Raw genomic sequence first — 25953 nt, forward strand, 5'->3', positions numbered from 1 at the left:
TATGTGGAATAACTTATGAAAAAATGTTTTTGCTCTTTTTGTAAAAACCCACATAGCATGAAATATTACAGTAATATCGCAGCAAAATTGCAATATATCAACAATATTACATATTACAGCAAAATATTACAGAAATATTAATGCCATATTACATTATTTATAATTTTATAAATAACATTACAATATTAGGTTATATTGTAGCGATATTACATTTTAAATAGCAATACGTTAGAATTGATATCACTCACATTAAATTAAGTGAGGGTTTGTAATAAGTGTTAGTATGCTTTAAGCCGTAAGAAATTGATAAATCACAGACAAAAATGAGAAAAATAATTGATTGTGATTGATTAATTTCTTACGGCTTAAAGCTTACTCCAGCTATTTTTGAACTCAACCTAATGTTAAAATGTCATTAATGAGTACGTTTACACGTTACCTTTGGGTGGTATTTATAGTCAAATCTTATTTAAAGATCATTTCAAACAATGTCTTAAGATGCTAATACGGCTCTGTGATTGGCTAATGACATCTTAAGACAGTATTTAAGATGATCTTAAATATAAGATCCGACTATGAATACCGACCTTTAATCAGGTTTAACAACATTGATAGTGCTTAGATTTCAAATTACATTTTTCAAAAAAATGGTAATTGTTTAGTATAAGGGCGACCTCATAGATTGGCTGTAACTTCACTATTTTGTATATTTCGGTGCGTAGAACACGAATCTGCAAGTAAAAATTGTCGGTCTCAACTAGGAAAAAAGTTATTAAGCACTAAAGTTGATAGTTTCGTGGTTAGAATTTCTGTCATATCGACATGATGTAGACGCATCTGACCGCGCGCAAGAGCATAAAAGTGCATAAAATTACAGCAATAGAGAGAGACAGAGAGAGAGAGAGAGAGAGAGAGAGAGAGAGAGAGAGAGAGAGAGAGAGAGAGAGAGAGAGTGAGTGAGTGAGTGTAATACAACTCTGTAACCTCTGTTAATAGTTTAGTACAGCGATAAATTGTATTTTGTTAAAGCAGAAAATAAGTCATATATGGAAAAGTTTCCATATACGACTTATTCTCTGCTTTAACAAAATACAATTTTGTTTATAAATATTCTATGTATATAAATACTGTTTGCAATTGACCTATTTCGTGCTTTTATGTCGGTAAGTCAGAAAATGATAAAAAAATAATAATTTATAATATTGTCTATTAAGGGGATACTAAACTGCTTTGTTTTATCACTAATTTTTTGCACACCAAAATCTTTTTATTGATTGCATGGAATTAAAAATCCTTCTCCAAAATTAAAGTACAGATAGTAACGCGGTGCGCTGCGATCAATTTCATACGAAAAACGAAAGAAAATTAGAAAATTATAGTTTTGTTATCGACTTCTGTAGTCGACTCGTGAAAACATTTGCTGCGTATAAAAGTTTTGGACTTTGTACGTATAAAATAAGCATGAGGCGCACTTGGCATTTTAGCAAAAAACAATACTGTGCTTTTAGAATAAGCCTAGGAACCTTGGAAAAAAAGTTTTTTGTGTTTAAGGGGATCCTATCTGTTTTATCGACAAAATTGTACAATTTGTTATAAAATCCTTTTCCACAATTAAAGTATAGACGATACAGTGTGCGGAATACATAAACTTTAATTCTGGAAAAGGATTTCTAAATCTATAAAAGAAATACATACAAAATTTTGTTAATGACGTGCCTAAATGACTCTACATTATCGACCTCGATCAAGTTTGACGAGCAGTTTAGCATCCTCTTAATGCGCATGTACAGTATTCTTGCGACAATTTTCAATAAGTCTTTTATTTGCACCTTACTTCAAATAATAGATCTTACTTGATAATACAAGTTATCCTCGTAATTTGTATTAAACTATGAAATTACACGAATTCCTTGCATTAATTGATAAAATTGAATTATGTTAAAGCAGAAAATAAGTCGTATACGGAAATTTTTCCATATACGACTTATTCTCTGCTTTAATAAAATACAATTTATCGGTATATACTAAACTAACAGAGGTTACAATTGTATTACACGCACTCTCTTTCTCTCTCTCTCTCTCTCTCTCCCCCTCTCTATTGCTGTAATTTCATGCACTTTCATGTCCCTGCGCATGGTCAGATGCGTCTACATCATGTCGATATGACAGAAATCCTAACCACGCAACTATCAACTTTGCTTAATAATTAGTGCTTAATAACTTTTTTCCTAGTTGAGACCGACAATTTTTACTTGCAGATTCGTGTTCTACGCACCGAAATATACAAAATAGTGAAGTTACAGCCAAATCGATGAGGCTGCCCTTATACTGAACAATTACCAAAAAAATAAAATGGCTGTGATTGACTAAGCTAACAACTGATATTACTAAATCCAACTAAGAATAATGTGTAAACGTAATCATTAACATTAAAACGTCATTACATTACTTTATTATTTTATAAATATGTATTATTTTATAATTTATAAATATTTTTTAAAAATTATAAATATATAAAAAAATATAAAAAAATAAAAAATAAAAAAATAATATTTAAAAAAAATATTACGTAAATATTACAATAATACATTCGTGATATATCACCATTATATTACTGTGATCCATTTCGGCGGACATTTTAATATTGCAGTAATATTTTTGTAATATTTCTGCAATATTTATACTATATTTCACTGTAATATTGTAATGGGAGAACAATATTTCTGTGATATTACCGTAATATTCCGTACTATGTAGAAAATAAAACATAGACGTCATTTTTTATAACTTTTAATATCGTTAATACGCTATATTGTTTTGATAAGTACAATATTGTCTTAATCTCTACATTCCGATGTTTCAATTTACGCTTTACGATGTTACAATTTACCTTATCTTAAAATTTTTATTTCCGCTTTTGTCATTTTCTCATTACATTCGATTCACTTTCCCTTTACATTTGATTTACGCTCCATGTTGATTAGTGAAGCTTCGCAAGCAGGAATCAAAAATTTTTAAGTTATTTTAAACGACTTTTTAAATGTTAAATAATTATTATATAAACATTAAATAAATGTTACGTAAATATTATTTTAAGCAATTTATTAAAATGTTAAATTAATATTAAATAAACATTAATTTAATATTATATAAATATTTATCCTAAATTATTATTTTAAATAATTAATTATTGTAACATAAATATTAAATTAATATTAAATAAATATTTTTTAAAATATTATTTTAAATAACTTTTTAAATATAAAATAATTATTACATAATTAATTATTGTAACATGAATATTAAATAAATATTTTTTAAATATTATTTTAAATGTTTTTTAATATACAATAAATATTACATAAGCATTAAATAAATGTACGTAAATAATTTTCTTAAAGTAGAATAGAATGGTTTATTCCGGACTTCCCGGCGGCGTGCCGGGGTGTTTTCCGAAGATCACCAAACCCCTTACATCCTCCTGCTTTCCAATACATCAAAATTATAAATAATACAAAATATTAAAAATATTACATCTCCTTCTCCCCCTCCCATTGTGCAGCTTCACATATGCTTCCCCTCCCACCCCTCCGCGCTCACCTACAATTCCTCTCCGCCTCCTCTCCTCCTTTCCTTCTTCCATTCTGTCCTTTCTTTGTTCATCCTCTCATGTCCATCTGCTTCTCATCCATTTTCTCCTCTTTCCTCCTGAACCGCTGCTGTTCCTCCCCCTCTTTTCTCCTCTTTTGAATTCTTCTCACTTCTCCAGTACTTACACTCATCTTCTTTTCCTGTGTCCTTCAAACGACTCCGCCGCTCCCATCAACCTTTTTTCATCCTCTTCCTCACCATGTTTTTCTCCAATCGCTTTTTTATCCTGCTTCTTCTCTTCCACCTTGCTTCCTCCCCAAGTCATCCTTCCCTTTATTTTCAGCTCTCCTCTTCCTCCTATATCTCTCTCTCCATCTACCTCGCCTCCATCTTCACTCTTCTCACCTCTCTCACCCTTTCCATCGTCTTCCTCCGCTCTCTCTTTTGACTCACCGCCGTCGATCTTCCTCCTCCATCTCTCTCTCTCTCTCTCTTTCTGCTCACTCCTTCGTTTCTCTGCCTTGCTTCCTGTCTCTTTCTCTAATTCCGTCCCGAACCTTCTTCTGCTCACTTACTTCTGCTCCTCCGCGCGACCACTTTCCTCCTTCTCTCCTCTTCCTGCCATTTCCTCCCTTCCCCCCTTTTCCGTTCGCTCTTCCTCTCTGCCGTCCGTCTCTATCTCTGTTTCTACCGTTTCCACCTCTGCTCTCCTCCCTCTCACTTACTCCTCCGCACTACACCTCACTTCCTTCTAGCCTCCTCCTGTCTCTCTCTCTGCTTTCTCTTACACCTTCTTTCTCCTCTCCTCCTTCTCCAAGGTCATCGTCATCCCTTTCTCTATCTCCGTCTCTCCTCTTCCTCCTCCAACATCAGCCCTCTCTTTATATCCAACTCTGCTCTTTCCCCTATCTCTCCCTCTCTCCATCTACCTCGCCTCCATCTTCACCCTTCTCATCTTCTCTCTCACCCCTTCTATCTTCTTCCTCCGCTCTCTCTTGACTCACCGCCGTCGTCCTCCTCGTTCTTTCCCTCTGCTGTCTTCGTCGTACAACCTTCTGGCACTTCTCAACCATTTTGCTATTTTCTCCATACATTTTCTCATCGCCTTCACCTCTCCACGCCTCCTCCATTCTTTCTATCTTCTCCTCCTTTCTTCCCTCACTTTCTGCCATTCCACTTTCCTCCTTTCTCTCTTATCTTTACTTATCGTCCTTTTCAACTCACTCAGAAATGAAACCTCCACTGGACGTCCAATGGATGTCCGTCATGGAGGTTTGAAACTTTCAATGGACCTGCAATGGACGTCATCAAAGAGATCTGTTGAATGTTTCGTGGATCATTAGTAGAGGCTTCACGGAGCCCCGATGGACGACTAACGGATGTTTCATAGATCATTAGATATAAAAAAATGTATTCTTAACAAAATGCAAAAGTACCTTTATTCAAGAATATTTTATATTTAAAATAGCGTTGATTATAAATATTTCTTGATTAAATGCATTATTATATTTTGTATAAATATTTTTTTAAACATATTATTTTTCTTAAATAAAAGTTTTTATTTTGTCCTTCTCATTTTTATCAATTTTTTTTACAGATATAGTTTTACTAATATAGTTCATCAATTTTGTACTATATATCAATGGCAAAATCTTACTTCCTTCTGCGCTCTGGACAAGCCCCATTTATTCATCTAAAAAGTGCATTTTATTTACAAGAAACACACGCCACGTAGTGGTGGGTAGTGAAAGTTTCACGGAGTCTTAGTGGATAATTGACGGACGTTTTATGAATTATTAGAGGAGCCTCAATTTCACGAAACGTCCGTCAGTCGTCCATCGAAGCTCCGTAAAGTCTCTACTAATAATCCACGAAACGTTTGTCAGTCGTCCATCGAGGCTCTGTGAAGTCTATTAATTATCCGTGTAACGTATAATGGATATCTTTTAAGATGTTTGACAGAGATCTATTAGATGTAAGATGGGTCATCTATCTAACGGGCCATCATGGAAGCAAATATCCCCACAGAACCATGGAAGTTTATTGGATCTGTAATGGACGTCCATCTGACTTCCACCATGAACATGGACGTCCCATGGATCTATGGAGGTTTAGTGGATGTCCACTGGATGCAATTTCTATGTGGGAAACGTCACTCTCATACTGCTTCTTTCCTTCTGTCTCCTAATTTTACCTCCGCGTGCTCGATTCCACTCCTCGATCCTTCCATCTCACAGTATTCCATCGATATATCGAAATATCGATATACCAATCCATATCATCAAGCACGCTCGCCGCCTTATGCCGCCATCTTCCCTCCTCCGATTCCACCTCTCGCCGACTAATTGGGGCTTCATTTTTCTCGGCCCGTGCGCATGCCTCAATCTCTTGCTCTCGCCACTCCATCACATTTGCTCCATCATTCGCTTCTACCGCCATATGCCTCTCCGCTCCTTCTCTACTACCTCTCTCCGCTCCAACACCCTTTTCGTACACTGTCACCTCCTCATATCCACCACGTCATCCTTCCTCTTCTCCATGCCTTTCCTCCAGCCTTTTACTCCGAATTTCTTACACATCTCCTGTCTCTCCTCCTTCCTTCATACACTTTCCCCCAATGTCCGGTCCTCCTTCCGTCCTCCGCTCCCTCCTCGACCAACTCTCACCTATGCTCCATCAATTTTTACTTTTCACACACTAATGATTCTGAGATTGAGTCTTCCGCACATTACACTCAGCCATTTTCAAAGCCAATTTTCTTAAACTATTATTTTTAATAAAAAATTAATAATTTTTTAATATTAAGTAAAAGTTAAATAGACGTTTTATAAATATATGTTGTATATTTTTCTAAATCATTATTTAAAATGAATATACAGGGTGTTTGGTAAAGATTTATGCAATCTTTATAAACAGGTAGAGCGCATTAAACTGAACAGAAAAGTCCTTTCCCGTTTTTTTCCATTTCCGCAATAGTTAATGAATTATTGACTTGTAAAATTTGCTTATTATTTTAATAAAAAATATTTTTTATTAAAAATAATCGTTATTTATTAAAGAAATAAATTTAATCGCTTCTTTAAGCATTAGAACTAATATTTTTTGTACACATGTATGAACACACTTATTGTCGTTATAAAATTTTATTTTCATTAAAAAAAGTAAAGAACTATCATAACTCGAAGGGAGACTTTAGTGTTACGCGTCGCTCGTGCGTAGCCATTGCCGCTTGTTGTAACTCCCCCCACGCGCCTAGCAGTGAGGCTCAAGCGTTGGGGGGGGGGGCTGCCGGGCGCTCGGCGCGCTTGCATTTGCCGGTAGGCCGGGCTAATACAGCAAATTTTACAAGTCAATAACTTGTTAACTATTGCGAAAATGGAAAAACGGTAAAGGACTTTTCTGTTCAGTTTAAGAGGATGCTAAAGCCGTCTGTTTTACCGACATTTTGTTCAACCATTTAGTTTCGAATTAAATTTACAGAATTGATAATCCTTTTACACTTTTAAAGTACGTACACAAATAAGCCCAGGGACGATTAGATAAAGACCAAAAATGCAAAAAATTTTTTAAAGTTTATTTGTTTATAAAAATATTTGCTTCAAAATACAAGTTATGTAGCTTATACGTACAAATGAATGGTGTTCCCGGGTTCGGAATAGATTGAGGAATAAGACTATAATCGTCACATTACGATTATAAGCCGTAAAAAAAAGATATTTATATAATAAAAGCGCTTAAATGAATAAAATTTTTGATCACATAAATATGTTTTTTTACGGCTTGTAATCGTAATTTGACAAATATCCCTTACAGAAAAAACACTAAAAATAACACTTAAAAAAATACTCAAGTTGAGTATAATTTGGGACAAGGGGTAAACACTCAATTTAGTGTAAACACTCAACTTGAGTGTTCGCTCTTTAATTTACTTTTAATTAGAGTGTTATTACTCTCAACTTGAATGTTCACCATCTAATTGAGTGTTAATTTTAATGTTAATCCTAAATTTAAGAATAACACTTTTGTTACAATATTAGTGTAGGTCACAGAATTCGAAATGTAAAGAAATAAAAAAATAAATAGTAAGAATTAATTAATTGGAACAATTCTATTTCGTTGTTTCATTGTTTTGATTGGTTAACACCTACTATTTGCTTTTTCCGTTCTGTTATTTCGAACGCCATGTGACCGTACCCTAACAGGAGAGGAACAGAATTATGTCTTTAATTATTAGTTATGCGGTACGAATTACTTTGAAAATATTAGTCCATATGGACTTTACTTTTAAATTATGATTGTAATATTTTGTATAATATTTCATAATTTGTGATTATCAATTTTTAGTAACAAAATTAATCACATATGTATGTCGAAATTGAACTACAAATTATGGAAAACTAAACACAAAAACATAATATAAAAGCAAATACTACACATGCAAAGTTCTGCATATTTTTAAATTATGTATGAATTTTGTGAAATATGTATTTTAATATTGTAATTATATTTTAAATAATTACTGTTCATTCTACAATACTATACAATACTTTAGTATGTGTCCTATCCATAAAATTGCACATGTATTAAAATATTCTCTTCGATTTTTTGAAACAGTTAATCAAAATAAAGAAAAGAGGAAAAAAATAATATAATGTTTTCGTATTACAATTATCTGATCATTTCTGACTATATAAAATGAAGGTATCTAATACAATTTTTTATGATTAGAAATGGACACTATATCTATGCATATACAAAACTAAAATGCTCTGATAAAATTGTATATAATAACATAAATAATCGTATATAATTATATATAATATCATATATAATCATACATAATCATACATAATACCATATAAAACCATGTATAATTATATATAACTTTATCTTTTTCTACATAAAAAGACATGGACTATTTTTTCCCGGGTACGTAGACGCATTAAGTATTATTAACTTTACCAATACTGTTTTAAGTAGATGCATCAAGTATTTATAAATTAATTAAATTAAATTAAATTAATTATATTGTAAGATGGATATTACATATATATGTGTCCGTATCCACTTCACTCTATTTATTATTTGATATTATAATAATATGTAAACATGCGATTTGACATGTTGTAATGTAAAATCCCACACAGAACATGATATTATTAGAATATTCTGTACTCATACTGTGAACATACGCACCGTATATAATGTACTGAGAATATTCTCATAATATCTTCTATAATATATCATTATTCGTATATTATTAGAACGAATATTAGTATGTTATACCTAAATTAGTATATCATTTCTCGTACATTCTTAGAATTTACTTTTGCAATCTAAATATCTTTTAATGTTTAAAGTTTATTTTTAGCGTCAAAATATGTAACGTCACCAAAAATAACAAAATAATTTTTTTATTTTGATTACCGTAAATTATTTTGATTACTGTAAATATCTATACCGTACATAGTATACTGAGAATATTGTTATAAGATCTTCTATTATATATATATATATATATATCATTATTCCGCAGCAGCCGCGAGTAGTTCGCGAGATCGCTGCTAGGCGAGGGCGCGGCGCTTCTCCTTCTCGTAAGAAAATTTACACCAAAAGGTTTATAAAAGAAAACCATCTACAGCAACAAATTATCTCTCGATGTGTATAGCTCAATAGATTTACCTAACAGCAAAATGTAGTATCATTTTTGTCACTTGAAGAGAGTCCCTTGGGCTTCTGCAACTTGAATAAAGCTTCCAAAAATTGAGAAAATCTAAAAATAAAATTTTAACCCTTGATCCTTAGTCTAATGCAGTAGCCAGAAAGGAGCGAGAAACACTATAGCTATAAAGTATAACTCACACATATGTAATTCTTGTAGAAATTCTTGTAGAAGAAAGTAAAGTAATTCACTAGATCTAGAGAGAGATGAATCATTGACCGAGTATGTATGTGTCTGTATTACACACACACACGCACATATATATATATATAAAACATGCGCGCGCGTGAGGCTTGCATGCGTGTACGTAATATATCAATATACTAAAAAAATACTAAGAAGATTCCGTATGATATTATGAGGGTGCGGTCCCATGGAGCGGATTATGCGGAAGCGGAACGAGCAGATCACTAATCGCGGGATCATTCTGATAGAACTCTTTCAAAGATTCCGTCAAAACGATCCTGTAATTGGTGATCCGCTCGTTCTGCTTCCGCATAATCCGCTCCATGGGACCGCACCCTGAGTATATACTACAGGATATTCTCAGTACATTCGTAGAAGCAATTTAGGGCGTTGATAGGAACTTGCTTAGCATATCCTCAGTATATCATAGTACGTATATCGAATATTCCAAAAACATTAGTCATATACGGTTATGATATTCTTAAAACATTCTCAGAATATACTTGTTCCGTCAGGGATGTCTTGTTACACGCTGTTGTTTTGGGGAAAATTCACTAAACTGACTAATTCTGACGCTCGAACAGTATAAGCAAACAGGAGATGCGTCGTAAAGTGACTGCTGGAGAGGTTGGCGTGCGGCGACGCATTGGAGAGATAGGAGATCGCAGACAAAACACGCTGCTGTGCTAAGTCGTGCTACGATTCCGTTTCGATCCCCCAAGTACACTCACAAACACATCGCACTCCGTCTATCCGTGAGTCGTCGCACACTCGGCTGTACTCGGTTACGTTCGGTTGATTGACATGCCGACTATAGACTTACTAGAATAGACTGCTTATGAAGGTAATGGGGGTATCCGTCACTGAGAAAAGGATAATGCTAAAACTCCATGTCTGCGGTGAGCTCCGGCAAACGCATGCGGTGACCAATCAGCAACCAGGCGCAGGTCGGGTTCCGGCAAGTCACAGCAAGCGCTTGAATTCTGATTGGTCACCGCATGCGTTTGCCGGAGCTCACCGCATACATGGAGTCTTAGCATAACTGTCGTTAAGATGAGGTTCTATCTCTTTTTAATGCAGAATAGTGGAAAAGCATAGCGACCTATAACGGTGTCAGAGCGTGAGCGTGTTGTTATGGTTGCGTGTTGTCGATGTGAGCTTCATGTGAAATCGGATAATCAAAACGGATATTTTGGGGTTAGTGAGTCTAACATGTGAATAATTTTATTTAAACAATTGAAATAATGGTGTTGAGTTGCTACGTATGCGAAGTAGAATATGAAAAGAACCTTCCTCGCTGCTATGAAGTTACGCCCACTAGAAAAAGATAGCAATCCATATTAACTAGAGTTCCTTTAACAAAAGTTAAGACAATCCGTCGCCATATACAGCCAAATTTACATTGGTCACACTGATTTACCATCTTTAAGTTGGCAACATGTATGTCGTGATTAAACGCGAACAATTTTGACTTCTGCAATCTGTAAGGCCGGTATTCATAGTCAAATCTTATTTCAAGATCGTCTCAAGCAATGTCTTAAGATGCTAATACGGCTCTGTGATTGGTTGATGGCATCTTAAGACAGTACTTAAGATGATCTTAAATATAAGACCCGACTATGAATACCGGCCTAAGTGTCAAAGCGATCCTTATGAGAACAGATCTTTTATAAAGCTTTAGAAACGTCCCAAAAGATGATGAAAGACTCTAAACGGGATCGATACGTAACATGCCGAGAGACTTCTTTACACGAACAACGAGCGCCAATATTCTTTCATTTCCTAGGCGGTTTCCGTAATCTAGAAATCAGACTGACAACGAAAATAAACGAGCCATCTCTAATTACTGCCGTGGAAATCTTTCGTCACTGATAAACGCTCTTTCAGTTTAACATACGTGTAACAACTGTTGAATTGTATACACTGTACATTTTTCTTTGAAGACTTTCGTTGAGATTCACAGCGAATTATTTTTTAAACTATTTAATTATCGCGTTTGTTAATCCATATAGCACAGAAGCTTTCAGCAACATTGTTGCAACGTTACAATATTACGAGTTGCAATGTAATATTGCAGAGACGTTTCAGAAACATGCAATATCAATATTTCAGCCGAAATGTTCCACTAATATTGCAGAAATATTATAAAATTCCAAAAATATATTAAAAAACATGCATCAAGTGTTCCAATATACATGCAACTTCGTGTAAGAGGACATTTGTGACATTTGTGACATTTTTTAATAGTTTTGTGATTTAAATATTTGAATTTGTGGGCATATTTATACCAAAAATTATAATCTTTTTGAGATTTATAATAGAACAGTAAATTAAACAATTTTTAAAATAAAACATTTAAATTATCATATATAATAATTTTATTTTTTTATTTAAAAAATCGTTCAATTTACTGTTCTATGTTAAATCTTAAAAAATGCAATTAATCAACTATAAATATTAATGCTAAGATATTTGTATTCATTAATATTATTGCTTTTGACTATTAAAATAATGCTGCTTAATAAAAATAATGCTATTTAAATAGCAGAATATTAATGTAAGTTTTTATTTCTATATAAAATATAATAACAATTTCCTAATTTTCTATTATGCTTCTAATATATTTTAGATTTCAATAGGTAAACTTTGAGAATATATAAAAATTTTCAAGAGAAATAAGAAAAAAATTCATTGCAATTGCGTAAATTCACAATTTTTTATTCAAATTTTTGATGCAAAAAGATTATAAAGTTACACAAATTGCAACAAATTTCTTTTTATCTCTCTTGTCTTTATATATTCTCAAAGTTTATCTACTAAATTTGTAGCGTTATGCATATTTATAGCAACGCGTTTCAATGCATCAAATACATTGCACCGTAATGCTAGCGCCACACTATGCGCGTATTTGCGATTCGTACGATTCGTAATTCGTAATTCGCGTAATTTATCTGACGTTCATGAATAGTGTGGAGAGAAAATTTGTTGATTCATCATGCGCGATTCGTCATTCGCACTGATTCGCTGGTCGAGTGGTCAGATAAATCGCAAATTACGAATTATGAATCGCGAATACGCGCATAGTGTGGCGCTAGCATAACATTCCAGTATTCTTACATTGTAATATTTCGCAGGGCGGATATTTCAGCGTTGCCGTAAGCTTGCAGTAACATTGCAGAAACGTTTCGCAACGTCCATGCAATATTACAATATTTTAATGTAAGGTTTCTGCAATGTTTTTGTAATCTTTCGGTGCTATATGGAAAGTTTTGTAACATTTTTATACTGAATACGGCAGCTCATTTTAGTAGATACGTATTTTATCTGCAATATAAAACATTGAACGGCAAACATATCGGCTTAAACATCGTTCAAATATGTCTGTTTCTAGACTCTTTTTTTAAGTATACTAAAGTTACGTCCCAGTGAACACATTTTATAGCGGCAATATAACATGGAAGTTACAAGTAATTTAACATTGTTATTCTTGTGATATGTAGGTGCTATATGACATGGAAATAACCTGTTACGTAATATTTGTTATACGCAAGTGATATAGCTGTTATACATCGTTTTGGCGTTACAGTTATTCAACAAAAATTGTATAATCGTAACATAACACGTTTGTATCAATGTTATTACGGAACGATGCGTCGTATAGTTGACTCAGAAATCAGACAACATTATAACATCCTGAATGATAGATCTATTTGATAATTAAAAAAATTATTATAAAGATAATGTTTTCAAAAATAACGGTTTGTCTACAATTACTGCGCACAAAAAATGCACAAAATCGAAATTCATCATGGCATGTGCTGAACAAAAACAGAATACTATTCAATTTTTCTTAGAATTACGATCTATATAGTTAACCATCTAATTAATCATTTAAACGCTTCAAAGATTAGTACTAAATAGATCGCAATTTCCATCAAATTATTAAGGTTATGGAAAAAGATAAATTTAACAATGAAATTAATAAGTAAATAAATTAATGCTATTTATTTTTAATATGTTTTGCAAAATTTAATTGCTTTTATAAAAAATAATATAGTTGCGTCAGTTTATAACATATAAGTATATGTAGACAATAACAAGTACCCATATTGATGAGTCAAATTAGCGTAGCAGGTAGAGTACAAGGTTCGTCATCCTAAGGTCCCGGGTTCAAACCTAGCAGCGGCAAGTAAAAATAAAATAAAAAATTACATAATTTAAATTTAATTAATTAATAAAAATTTATTCTAAATGTAGTATGTGCTGTTGATAAAAATAATTTTTTAAAAATAAAATTTTTATTTTATTTTATTTTTCTTTGTAACTGTTGTGTAACGGTTAGATAACATGTAATTATAACATGTTATATTGCTGAATCGGAAATTGTAACTTACATGTAAGTTACGTGTAATTTCAGAGTAACGTAACCTGTTATATTCGGTTACATTGCTGTTACACTCCTGCTATATTACTGTGTTCACTGGGGTGTTTATCTAACGATGTAGAAATATGCATCTGACAAGGAAAAATGACGATTAGAGAAATAGAGAATCTTATCACGAGAGAATTCAAAACCATAATAGTTCTCAAGATTCCGCGATCAATAACGTGGCAACAGTGTAAGCTGTCATTGTGTGTTCGCATCAAAATTACAATTTGATTAAAAAGATATTAGAGTTCGATATTGTAAGTTAGATAATACATCATTATCATGATTTATTAATTAAATTATTTATTTATTAATTTAAATATACATATATAATATAATATTGTTAAATATATATAAAATATAATGCTGAATAGTATATTGGCTGTTTAAACTTTTGATCTAAATTATTTCTTTTTACAAATATCATGTTTAAAATTCGTGGTTGTTTGGCTGTTACATATGGCGGATGGAGGCAACCAATCAAAAATCGTCATCACATTGTCCTAACTCTTAAGGCCGGATCTACAATAGGTGTAGTAAGCCTTAAGTCATAAGGAATTAACCAATTATATTCGATTATTCTTCTCATATTCGACTATAATTGGTCAATTTCTTATGGCATAAGGCTTACTACACCTATTATAGATCCGGCCTAAAGGAACTCTAATATTAACATAGAGTTTATACTAAGGAGGGGCCTTGGTATGTTGTAACGCGCGCGGGGAGAATCGACAGAGAGGTGGATATATTTTGTCTTTTTTCGTGTGGGAACAGGTTCGTAACTATACAATCTGAGGCCCAATTCTCGAACTCGTACGAATAAATTTTGTCTTCTGAAGATTAATGAACAAAATTTTGCACAACAAATTACGATACGTTATAAATATGTATAAAATTTTGGCCAAAAAGATCACTATTTTTATGAAAAAATGCCGGTTCTCTAAAGGTTAATACGCATACTTACAGATGAAACGATGCGTCACTCTTTTTTTTATAACGTTTTTTACAAATGTAGCAAGTTATTACCATTATAAATAGTAACACGTCAAATCAATTTTAGGTTATTTTTGTTTGATATCGGTCTGTAATGGCCCAAGTAGGTAGGCTCGTACCTGTCGTACCGCTCGTATGTGCGCTTCTTTCCTTTTAGAAAACGGAGTGGTGGGGATATCCAACACGAAAAGAGACAGAATATATGAGAATATATTCATGTCTCTGTTGATTCTCCCCATGCGGACTTTCTTATATAGCAATGGCCCCTCCATTAATATAAGCTCTATGAATATTAACGACAGTTATCCTTTTCTCAGTGACGGATACCCCCACCACCGTTTTTCCATCTTATTAGCAGTCTATTCTAGTACTCTAAGTCTATGGTGCCGACACATTCAGCTCCGACTTCGAAGCGATCGCGGCGTATATTATAGGTCTAAATGCTTTTTCGACATATGTTTATCACGCGGACGCCGCCGGCTCTTCCGATTCTTATGATCGGTGCATAATTATAAAATGTATATAAATCGCGTATACAATTTAATTAATTGTAATAAGACATTAATTTTATAATAGGAAAAATTGACTCCAGAAGGCTTGAATATTTTAATTTAATTTAACTTTTAACTGAGTCAGTTTTTTGTTTATATAATTTTTAACTTTAAAATTAATTTTATAAGTTTTAATTTTTTTAACCTAAAAAACTTTTAATTTAAACATTTTTTAAATTTAGTTTAAAAAATTAAGAACAAACATGTTTCTTCTCAATTAAAAAAAATATATTTAAGCCTTCTGTAGCCAATTTTTTATTTTTCCTATTATACAATTAATTTCCTATTATTTACAATTGGTTAAATTGTATATAATTATTTTTGTAATCTGCACCGATCATGATAATCGCAAAAATCGGCGCCGTCCGCATGATAAACATACGCCAAAAAAAAATTTAGAAGTCGCGATCGCCTTGGAGTCAAAGCTGACCGCGCTTGGCACGCCGAACCGGCTAAAACGTAGCCGCATAAAATGAAAATTTGTCATTGCCATTTTACCTCCCGGAAAAGTTTGAATAGCAAAAAATAAAAAATAAAAAATAAAATAGAGTGAACGAGAAAGAGATTGAAAGAGCGACCAAAAAAATGAGCAGGAAAAGCGAATGAGAAATCAAGAGAGCGAAAGAGAAATTAAAAGAGCGAATAAAAAATCGAGAGTACGAGCGAGCCAAAGAATGAACAAAGAAATGAGAGAGAGAGAGAGAGAGAGAGAGAGAGAGAGAGAGAGAGAGAGAGAGAGAGAGAGAGAATACGCGCGTGCATGTGTACGCACGTACGTGCATTTGGGCGCACAAAAGCGCGCGCGCAAAATTTTCAGATATGAAATATTTGCAATCGTGAAACTTTTTTATCATAACGCCTACGTTCAATCTGAAAGCACAATATTGTTTTTAAATTTCACTCGAGCATGACCCAGGCTTGATTTATGCGTACAAGGTTTAAATTTTTTTAATCAAGCACATTTTGTTACATGCCAGAAATTTGTAAAGCTCTGACTCTTTATATACCGGGTCTGTAAAACCGATTTGGGAGAAGACTGCGTGGCGACTATGGGCAGCGGCGTGTGGCTACTACGCTGCCGATTCGGTTTCCTAAATCCCAGTGTACTTTTTTCTTTTTTTAAAATACAATCTGACAAAAATTTTTATTAATGTAAGATGAGATTTATTAAGGGCCAGTTTCACAAACGTCGGTTAACTGCTAACGGGAGGTTAATCGACTACCTATCTTTCTCTATATTATTATCTAAGGAGAGACAGAAAATCTATTAACCTCCCGTTAGCAGTTAACCGACGTTTGTGAAACTGGCCCTAATTGTTTTAAATATTTTCTGTAATAATATTATTATACCATTAAAGTATGATTATTATTTATTTTATAATTACTTTTTTATACATGTCGTAGTCAAAATAAAAAGAAAAAATATAACGCTTTTTCAACGACCTTTTTTTGCGTTGTGTAAAAAGTATGGAAGAGACCAGCCGTTTGTACGGTCTGGTAAAAAAATTTGCAATAATGTATAAATAAAATTGAAAATTTCGATTTTAAGTCCTTTCATTTTTCATTAATTTTGATTTATACAAAATATAAAATAAACTTGTTATTGAAATAGCGTTATATTTTTCCTTTTTATTTCGGATACGTATAAAAAATAATCGTCAAATAAATTCTAATGGTGCTGTATTCGTGTAGAAAAATAATTATTTTGTACAGAAAAAATTTAAAATAATTAATAAATCTCGTCTTACGTTAATAAAAAAAATTCGTAGACTGTATTTAAAAAAAAGGAAAAAACTAAGCTAGGAATTGAACTTGGATCGGTAAATTGATACGCACTCGCCCGCTGTCCGTCGCCAGTCTTCGCAAAATAGAGATGTTACATAAACCGCCAAAACTTTCTAAAAATTTCTGGCGTGGACTTGTAACAAAATGTGCTTCATGTAAAAATTTTCGACCTTGTACGTATAAATCAAGTCTGGATCGAACTTGAGTGAACATTTAGGAACTCTATACTACGCTTTCAGATTGAGCGTGGGCGTTCTAATAAAAAAGTTTTATGAATACGAAAATTTCATGTATGAAAATTTCGTGAGCCTGCATGAAACGCGTATACATACATAGCAGTGAATTAGTTAACGGATGTTCAAATAGATCGCTACTTTAATCCAGCACTTCGATCCTCACTTCTTTTTACCTCTGAACCTTACGCGTCGCGCATACTTTCTCATTCACTTTCTCTCTCTCTCTCTCTCTTTCTCTCTCTCTCTCTCTCTCTCTCTCCTCTCTCTCTCTCTCTCTCTCTCTCTCTTCTCTCTCTCTCTCTCTCTCTCTCTCTCTCTCTCTCTCTCTCTCCCTCTTCCTCTCTTTCTATTCTAGGATCCTTTTCTCTTTTACATACATACATACATGTATGAAACATACGTACATACATTAATTTATTATCTAATTTTCTCCCTTTTTTTTCTTTATTTGTTTTTCTCTTTCGTTTCTTTTCTTTTTTTTCGTTTCTCCTTTTCCAAAAAAAATCTTCCTCTCTTCTATAACGACAATCTTAACTTTTTTAATAAACTGTCACAAACTGTCACGTGACTGTCAAAATTAAACTTCACAGCTGTCAAAATTCTATCGCGTTGACAGCTACTCTCGCAACGCGAAGCGAGGCAAGCGAGAGAACCAATCAGCGTTACGGAAAAGAGGCCTCAAGACATTGATACGAACGAAATTCACTCAGTTACACGCCTTTTTTAGAAAGGGATATATATATATATATATATATATATATTATAGGAGGAGATTAGCACGCAGCGCGCGTTTTACGCGCGCCTGTAGCATCGCGGAAAAGCGGTAACAATATCGCTTGACCACGAGCAAACTTTTCGCGTTTCCACGGCCTTTTTTATTATGGATTCTGAAAAAAAAAATATAAAAAATTCTGAGAAAACTTCCATTAAAATGTAAAAGATCGAAAATGATTTTATGTTAAGACGTGATATTTAAAACATAGTATGTTTATTTTCAGATGATTCATGAAGGCAACAATGCGGTGCTGCTGATAGCAACCACTTATGAGGAGGATACTGGCACCTTCACTTGTCGCGCCACAACCTCAGCCGGTACTGTAGAAACATCCGCCAAACTCATCGTCAAAAGTAAGAACTGAATCAAAGATATAGATTCGATTGCTAACACGACACGCAGTTATTCTTATCTTATACATCTCCAAAAATTGCTGGAGACGAACGTATAATTGAAACAGTGGCATCACAAACCATTTAACATTAAATTAATAATATTATTGAATTAATATAAATTTATTAAATATTGTAAAAAATAGTACTCTTCTAGTTTGGTGTATGTCTCCTTGATTTTTCAATCACGAAACTTTTGAACTTTTGATACATGCGGTGACATGTTGAATAAATGAAGGTACAGGTATATACAGAAAGTGCAGAAGTACAGATTATAAATTTTTATAATTTTTAAGCTTTCAGAATAATTTGTTGCTTTTCAATGGTGCGTAGTGTATCGAAAATATAAAACAAATATTAATATGGATTTTTATCATTAACTTATGAATTCTTCCAATTCAATTAATCATTGCTGATGTATACATCAATTTCTATCTAATGAGTTCACTACGACTAACATCTTTACATTGTCTCAAATACATCCGTCTCCGCATAGCGCAATTTGCCATAAATATCTATTCATATTTTTACTTTTGTGTTTTATTGTTGCCTTCCTTAGAAGAAAAACCTAACCGACCTATCTTGCTAAATTTTTCAATATCTGCATAAACAGATGTTCTCTAATAAAAAATGTCGTACGCGTTCGGAAAGTTTGTACTAACTTATCATACTTTGAGAATAGTTGTGAGCGAGTAAAACGAGGAATAATAATAATAATAATAATAATCATAATAACAATAAGTTGTTGAAAGGATGCACTACAAACTTTGCGCAAGAAAAATATTTTAAGACATATTATTTAAATAACGAAGATCGCGAAGGTGATAATGAAATTGAAATGCTGTAAAACCAAAATTAAAATAAACATCAAAATTGTTTGTAATGCAACCGATCGTGACATATAAACCGCGATCATTTTTCTTAAGATCAGCATAGACGAATGATAGAGCGAAACATTATACCATTATCGATACTTTAATTTGCTTCTCAAGACATAAAAAATATATAATGTTTACTATGTTTGCAATTTTTTCACAAAGACTATTACAAACTTTATAAATAGGTAATAGAATCGAAAATATAATTTTTTATGAAATATTAATGAATATCATGAATAAAAAAAACAGAAAAACAGCGATGTGACTGTGTGACTACGTAACTCGTTTACTCGTTCGCTACATAGTCTTGATGTTTATTATAAAAAATGGATCATAAAAAAATATATTTACACGTATTACATAATTTTCTCACTATATATGTACACATTACAATTATATATATATATATATAATTATAATATATTAATATATACACATATATATCTATTAGAAAATATAATACGATAACATACATTTACGTATATAAAAATATTATCTAACGCCCTACTAATCAATTATTTATTATTGTACAATGGAAGTCGCAATAAAACCGAATATTCTAAATACGTTCAAGTCTCGTTTGTTGTTGTTTGTTGCCGTTTCAACAACTATCGCCTCAATTATATAATATATCGTTAATCTTTCTCGTAAATGACAATTTTAATGTGATCCTTGATAGAGAGAATCTTTAAGGAGATGATAGATTCTGATCTAACATGATGTAAAATCTATATAATTATTAATAAAGTATATTTTTACAAATTTCGCACTATAATAAAATCATCTGAATTATTTCATTTGACGCTTTTATAACAAGGAATGAGGAAGATACAGTATAACATACCGTTGAGAGAGGAAGAAGGATCTTTGTAATAGAAAATATTCTTTCGTTCAATTTTCTTTAAAATTGTCATGTGCAAAAGAAAAATACATATAATACATATTTAACATTAAGACATAAATAATTTAGGGCAGAAACATTTTAAAATAGAAACAAAAATTTTAAATTAAAAAAATTTTTTTTACTAAATTTTAAAACCACATAAAGGTTGATTGGAAATCGACTCAACTGGCATTTATTAATTTAATTACAAAGTTGGCACAACGTTTCGGCCCTAGCTGGGTCCTTATCAAGTGATAACGAAGAACCGATGAATCCCTAACGCATACTAAAAAATACAATAAAAAAAAGTTTGTAACAGTTAGTCTTCTAAATAAAATTTATTTTACATCATGATTAATAAAGCAAACTTACGTATTCGGACTCGTTTTAGTCGAATTAAAATTACATAAAAAGTAAGACGAATAAAGAGTACGTTATAACTGAATAACAGTATTGTCAGACTAATATGAGATAATAAGTATTATACAGAATGTACAAAATATAATGTAAGTAAACAAGAAGAAATTCATGTATCCTTGATGACTCCGTTATATATAGGGTTTAGGCTTTCGGTGTTTTTTTATATTTTTTTTTAATTAATAGTGTTATCGGTCTTTTTTATAAAAACATTTCTGCTACTTCTCTTTTTCTGGTATGTTTTTCATTATGTAACATACGTGAAGCCGTCCAACAACTCATGATTGCTCGACAAACGGTGTGCGTTGAATGAAGACTGTCGTGTTTCTTGATATTATTTATATGTTTTTTGATACGTGTTTGTAAATGTCGCTTAATCTGTCCAATATAAGACACAGAACAATTTTTACAATTGATAAACTAAATTTACATTTTTCGAAAAATTAATTTTGTCTTTACTTTTTTTTTATTAGATGATTTATTTTTTTTAAACACGGAAAATAACATTCAAGCCAAATTTGTTCAAATAATGACTGACACTATTGCCATTTACATACGGTAAAATTAAAAATTTATAAAAACGCATGATTGGAATTTTAGTACAATTGCATTATACATAAGTTTTTTAGAACATAAAAGATACATATGTATACATATATATATGTGTGTGTGTGTGTGTGTGTGTGTGTGTGTGTGTGTAATTAATATATGTAATACATAAAAATTAAAATTGATTATTTCTACCGTGTAAAATAAACGTTCTAAAACCAGATTCAGTGCCGTGTGCACATCATGCTAAGCCTTTTCTTCAGGTTATTTTTGAGCACGTGATGTGTATTACATTACCTAGCTATATTTGGCTGCCGCCTTAGAACTCCACAAAGATTCGTCGACTATGATAATTTAGGACTTCTTATTTATAAAAACTATTTAAAACTAGTATATAATCTCTGTTTTATTAATATACTTCATATTTCACAAACGCTTTTATTATTCATTATTATACGTATCTTTTAAATTTTATTAATTAATAAAATTAAAACATTATAAGTTTGTGTTGTATAATTTGTACATATCTCAAAATTTATCGCATATATGTTTTCAGGATCTTTAAAGACTTGAAGGCATGTATCGCTATTGCATGTATCGTTAAGACATGTTATTTGTCACAAACTTACATTATATATATATATATATATAAAATATATATATATATATATATATATGTATATATATTTTAATGATACATGCAATAACGACACATGCCCTCGAATATATGTGTGTTTTACGTTAAATAAATATATATATATTTTTAAATCTAACGTTTAAAATTTAATTAGTGATCTCGTGTAATCACGCTAAAAGAAATTTCGAATCAAACAAATATTTTTTTAAAAACACAATTTTCTCTTCTATTTTGGAATTAATAAAAAAAATTTTTTAAGCTATATGATTTTTATATGTTGAACGCAATTCATAAATTGTAATTTTTAATAAAAGATACAAAAATATGATTATCAATAAATTTAAAATAACCTTAAAAATGAAATGACAGTAGTTTTCAAGAGATCAAATGAACACACTGATTCATCAAGAAGATATTCTGTTCTACGATCTATATTTATCTTTGAATCTAAATCACCATCTTTGCTTGCACTGTAATTTCTTCGTCAGCACAGTAATTTCGGAGGAAGCTGGCCGAAGTAGTAGACTATTTTGGCTTCGTCGCGAGCCAGGTGCTAGTGATTCAGTCATGCCAAGAATAATACAGGGAAGAGCATGTCAGCGTACTCTGCAAAACGAGTGAAAATTATTTTTAATAAATCGGCAACTTAGACCCAAGATATACTGCATGATAGGCATGTTGTTTAACGCAACAGACAGATAATGTCCATTATAATGGGATTGTATTTAATACTATAGAAACATTGCATAGAAAAAAATTTGAGTCAATAATAGACTAAATTTTTCAAACGCTCTTCTATAATTTTATTTTATTTACAACATCTCTAATTATTAAAATAAAAATATTAAACCCTAAAGAAAATTATTTGTTATTATTAATTATTCGTTATTATTTTGAAAATTAGACAAAAATTTATTCCTTTATTTTGCATGTTTTCGTATCTACGTAACTAAAATAAAGATTTAAACATTTATTCCTAATTAAAAGTATAATATAGCGTCATCAATTAATTAGGTATTGCTACTTATAAAGAAAAGCTAAAAATATAGATATACAACTTTGTTTTTGAATAATATTTCGTAAATAAAAACTAAAATTAAAACATTGAAAACAAATATGTAAACTATAAAATGTCTTCTATTTTTTTGTAAAGCAGTTTTTATACTGTTTTATATTTTAAAATAATTTATGTATTCGCAACATTTGCACATAACCATTTGAGAATTGGCCTTAAAAAAATTTAGTAGACACGAAATCAAACGCCGTAATGAAAAAGTTAATTATAAACACTAAATTGATGAACACTAAAATTTTATAATAAAATATATTTCTACGTATTAAACAACAAAGTTTATAAACTGAAAAAATTAGAATTAATACATTTCAGAAATAAAAACAAATTAAACAATTAAAAAATTAAAATTAATGTGTTTGAAAAATAAAAAATTTATTCAAAATGAAATTTTATTACGAAAAGAATAGACCACACATGGTATCTTCAATAACAAAAAAATATACTGCTTTACTTTCCACGATGATTTTATTTACATATCACATTATGAGAAAAATATGAAAGAGAAAAATATAAACAAAACTATTTTAGAAAAGTGCAAATGTAAAATAATCTAATATTATCAACAATATATTCACTATTGTTTGAACTATGCAACTTACAAAATAAATTGTAAATATTCTCGCCTTTAGAGATTTTATTTTTAGCAAATTTTATATAAAAAGTCATAAATAAAGCCATATATTAACATATTGGTTTTTATTTATTTAATTATTTAATTATTAGTCAAATCATATTTTTATCAGTATTAATATAATGTAATGTTTAATTTCCAAAAAATAAGGAATTTTAGCCTGTCAATAGTAGCGTAGTAGTATCTCCTTCTATTAATTTATTTTAAAAAAATACTCATATATAAAAATTAATTTCTTTTAAGTAATATAAATTTGTTTGACAATAAATAAATCAAAAAATTATATTTTGTAAATGTGTATAAAACAACCATCAAACAGTTATATGTATATATTTTAAACCAATATTTCATATCCTTAGAAACATTAAGAAATATGTCTTTACATTTTCTTTAACATGTTACATAAATATATATACACATATAATTATGAATATATTATTAAATAATTCATTGTTCAAAAGATATACACAAGTTCAAATGCATCAATTAAAAATGTCAAAATCTCTCACGTGTCTATTTTAAATTGTAACTGAATTTTGATCAACTATATAATAAAAAGAAACTTCTGCGGGAATAATTTTTAGAAATGTACTTGTTAACCAAAATCTCATTCTTTCAAATATTATTTCTTATTTATTTCACTGAACGATGCAATCACTGTGATAGTATCACTGTATTTTAAAAAGTACGACGATTTTATCCGTCTTCCTTTCGTTCTTTCGTCTTCGACTTCCAACTGATTACTATTACGACTAGATGTAGCATGAAGTAGGGATGTACGTCTTATGCGTCAAAGATCCCCACCGAGTTACTCTGTGGGAGACTATTTGCGGAAAGTTCACAAGCATCCCGAACTCCATGGACATTGCAAATGAACACCTCAACTCACTTACGTGATTATAATTAATAAAATAATTCATTAATTAAATCCTCTCTTTAACAAGTTCTCCGATTCCTCGTTACATTAAAGATAATGAAATATTTATTTCAGATTATGATAAAAATAAAACTATATTTTATTGCCCTTCGAAGAAGAAACTACTATAATATATGTCGCAAATAACAAACTCTCAGGTACTTAAAAATAACACAAAGGATATAGACCCACGCGTTTTTCGCTACAATATATATTTTTTAACGCTTACGCTTTACGTACACAGAAAGAAACATTTTTCTGTATTTAATATTTTTATTTGTTTGATTTACATTTACTTCACAGAAACAATACATTTTTAAATATAAATAAATAAATATAATTTAAATATAAATAAAATTATTTTGTGGAATACAAATTTTTCAATTCTAATGCATAAAATTATATTGTCAAGCAAAAAAAAGTTTAAATATTTTTTGGTAAAATAACATTCTGTTAGATTTTAAATATTATTCAATAAAATAAAATAATTTTTTGTATAAAAATGACAAAATGTTTGATTAAAATAAGACTATGGATTTAATAATTGATTTATTGTTTAGAATAAATAATATAGTCATATCTTTTCGATATGCGGTAAGCATTTACTTAAGTTTCAATTCATTTATTAACAATGTGTAAGCACGTTGTGTCCAAATTATCTTCAATCTTTTTGAATTTTAACATTAAAAAAGTAATTTGTTTATTATTTAAAAAATAGTTAAATATTAATTTATTAGTTTATAAAAAAGCTAATTATCAAAGTTGATCATTAAAGTTTATTTTACTAAAAATAAATATAATGTTTCTTCGAATTATGTTGCCCAAAAAACTGTAAATAATTTTTGCGAAAAATAATACTTCAACCAGGATTTGAACCTGAACCTCCCTTCATTCCATAAGGCTATCTTAGCTAGTTCGACCATCAAGAAATATAGTATTATTCTTCGCAATAACCAATATGAAGAACGTCTTTTCAGGCGACGTATGTACATATATAATAATAGTAAATTAATTCTTTGACCGATAAATGTTTTAAACATATCAATAAAGTTGAGTTGTCCATACGGTATGCAGCGGATCTTGGTGCTGAAAATAATTTTTTTATATTAATTTAATATTGTTAGCTCATATAAATCATATGCCTTGGTGGTCAAACAGGTTATGACAGCCTCATGAAATGAAAAGGGAGATGCAAGTTCAAATCATAACTGAGGTATTATTTTCGCAATAAATTATTTACAGTTTTTCGGGTAAGAGAAGATTTAAAGATGTTCCTGAGCATCGAAATTTAGCTTTGTAACTGTGTT

The 25953-nt window shown here is 31.0% G+C and overlaps 1 protein-coding gene and 1 long non-coding RNA gene across 13 annotated transcripts in view; one reads left to right on the top strand and one right to left on the bottom strand.

Moving 5' to 3' along the window:
• LOC105839056 (titin) overlaps positions 1-25953 on the top strand; it is a 221105-nt gene that overhangs the window by 53439 nt on the left and 141713 nt on the right. For 11 of the 12 annotated variants that reach the window (XM_036288720.1, XM_036288726.1, XM_036288723.1 and 8 more), the window contains one exon: positions 18492-18621. The exons of the other annotated variant lie outside the window; for it this stretch is intronic. In XM_036288720.1, coding sequence (XP_036144613.1) covers positions 18492-18621 — 130 coding nt within the window. The remainder of the gene's footprint in view (positions 1-18491; positions 18622-25953) is intronic. 12 annotated transcript variants of the gene reach the window in all.
• On the bottom strand, positions 21840-24878 carry LOC114254846. Its single transcript, XR_003626145.2, has 2 exons — positions 24240-24878; positions 21840-22630 (listed from the first exon to the last, which is right to left on the bottom strand). It is a non-coding gene; the product is annotated as an uncharacterized LOC114254846 (long non-coding RNA).

The sequence above is a fragment of the Monomorium pharaonis genome, chromosome 6 (genome assembly GCF_013373865.1).
Source record: "Monomorium pharaonis isolate MP-MQ-018 chromosome 6, ASM1337386v2, whole genome shotgun sequence".
In the NCBI taxonomy this organism is placed as follows: Eukaryota; Metazoa; Arthropoda; class Insecta; order Hymenoptera; family Formicidae; genus Monomorium; species Monomorium pharaonis.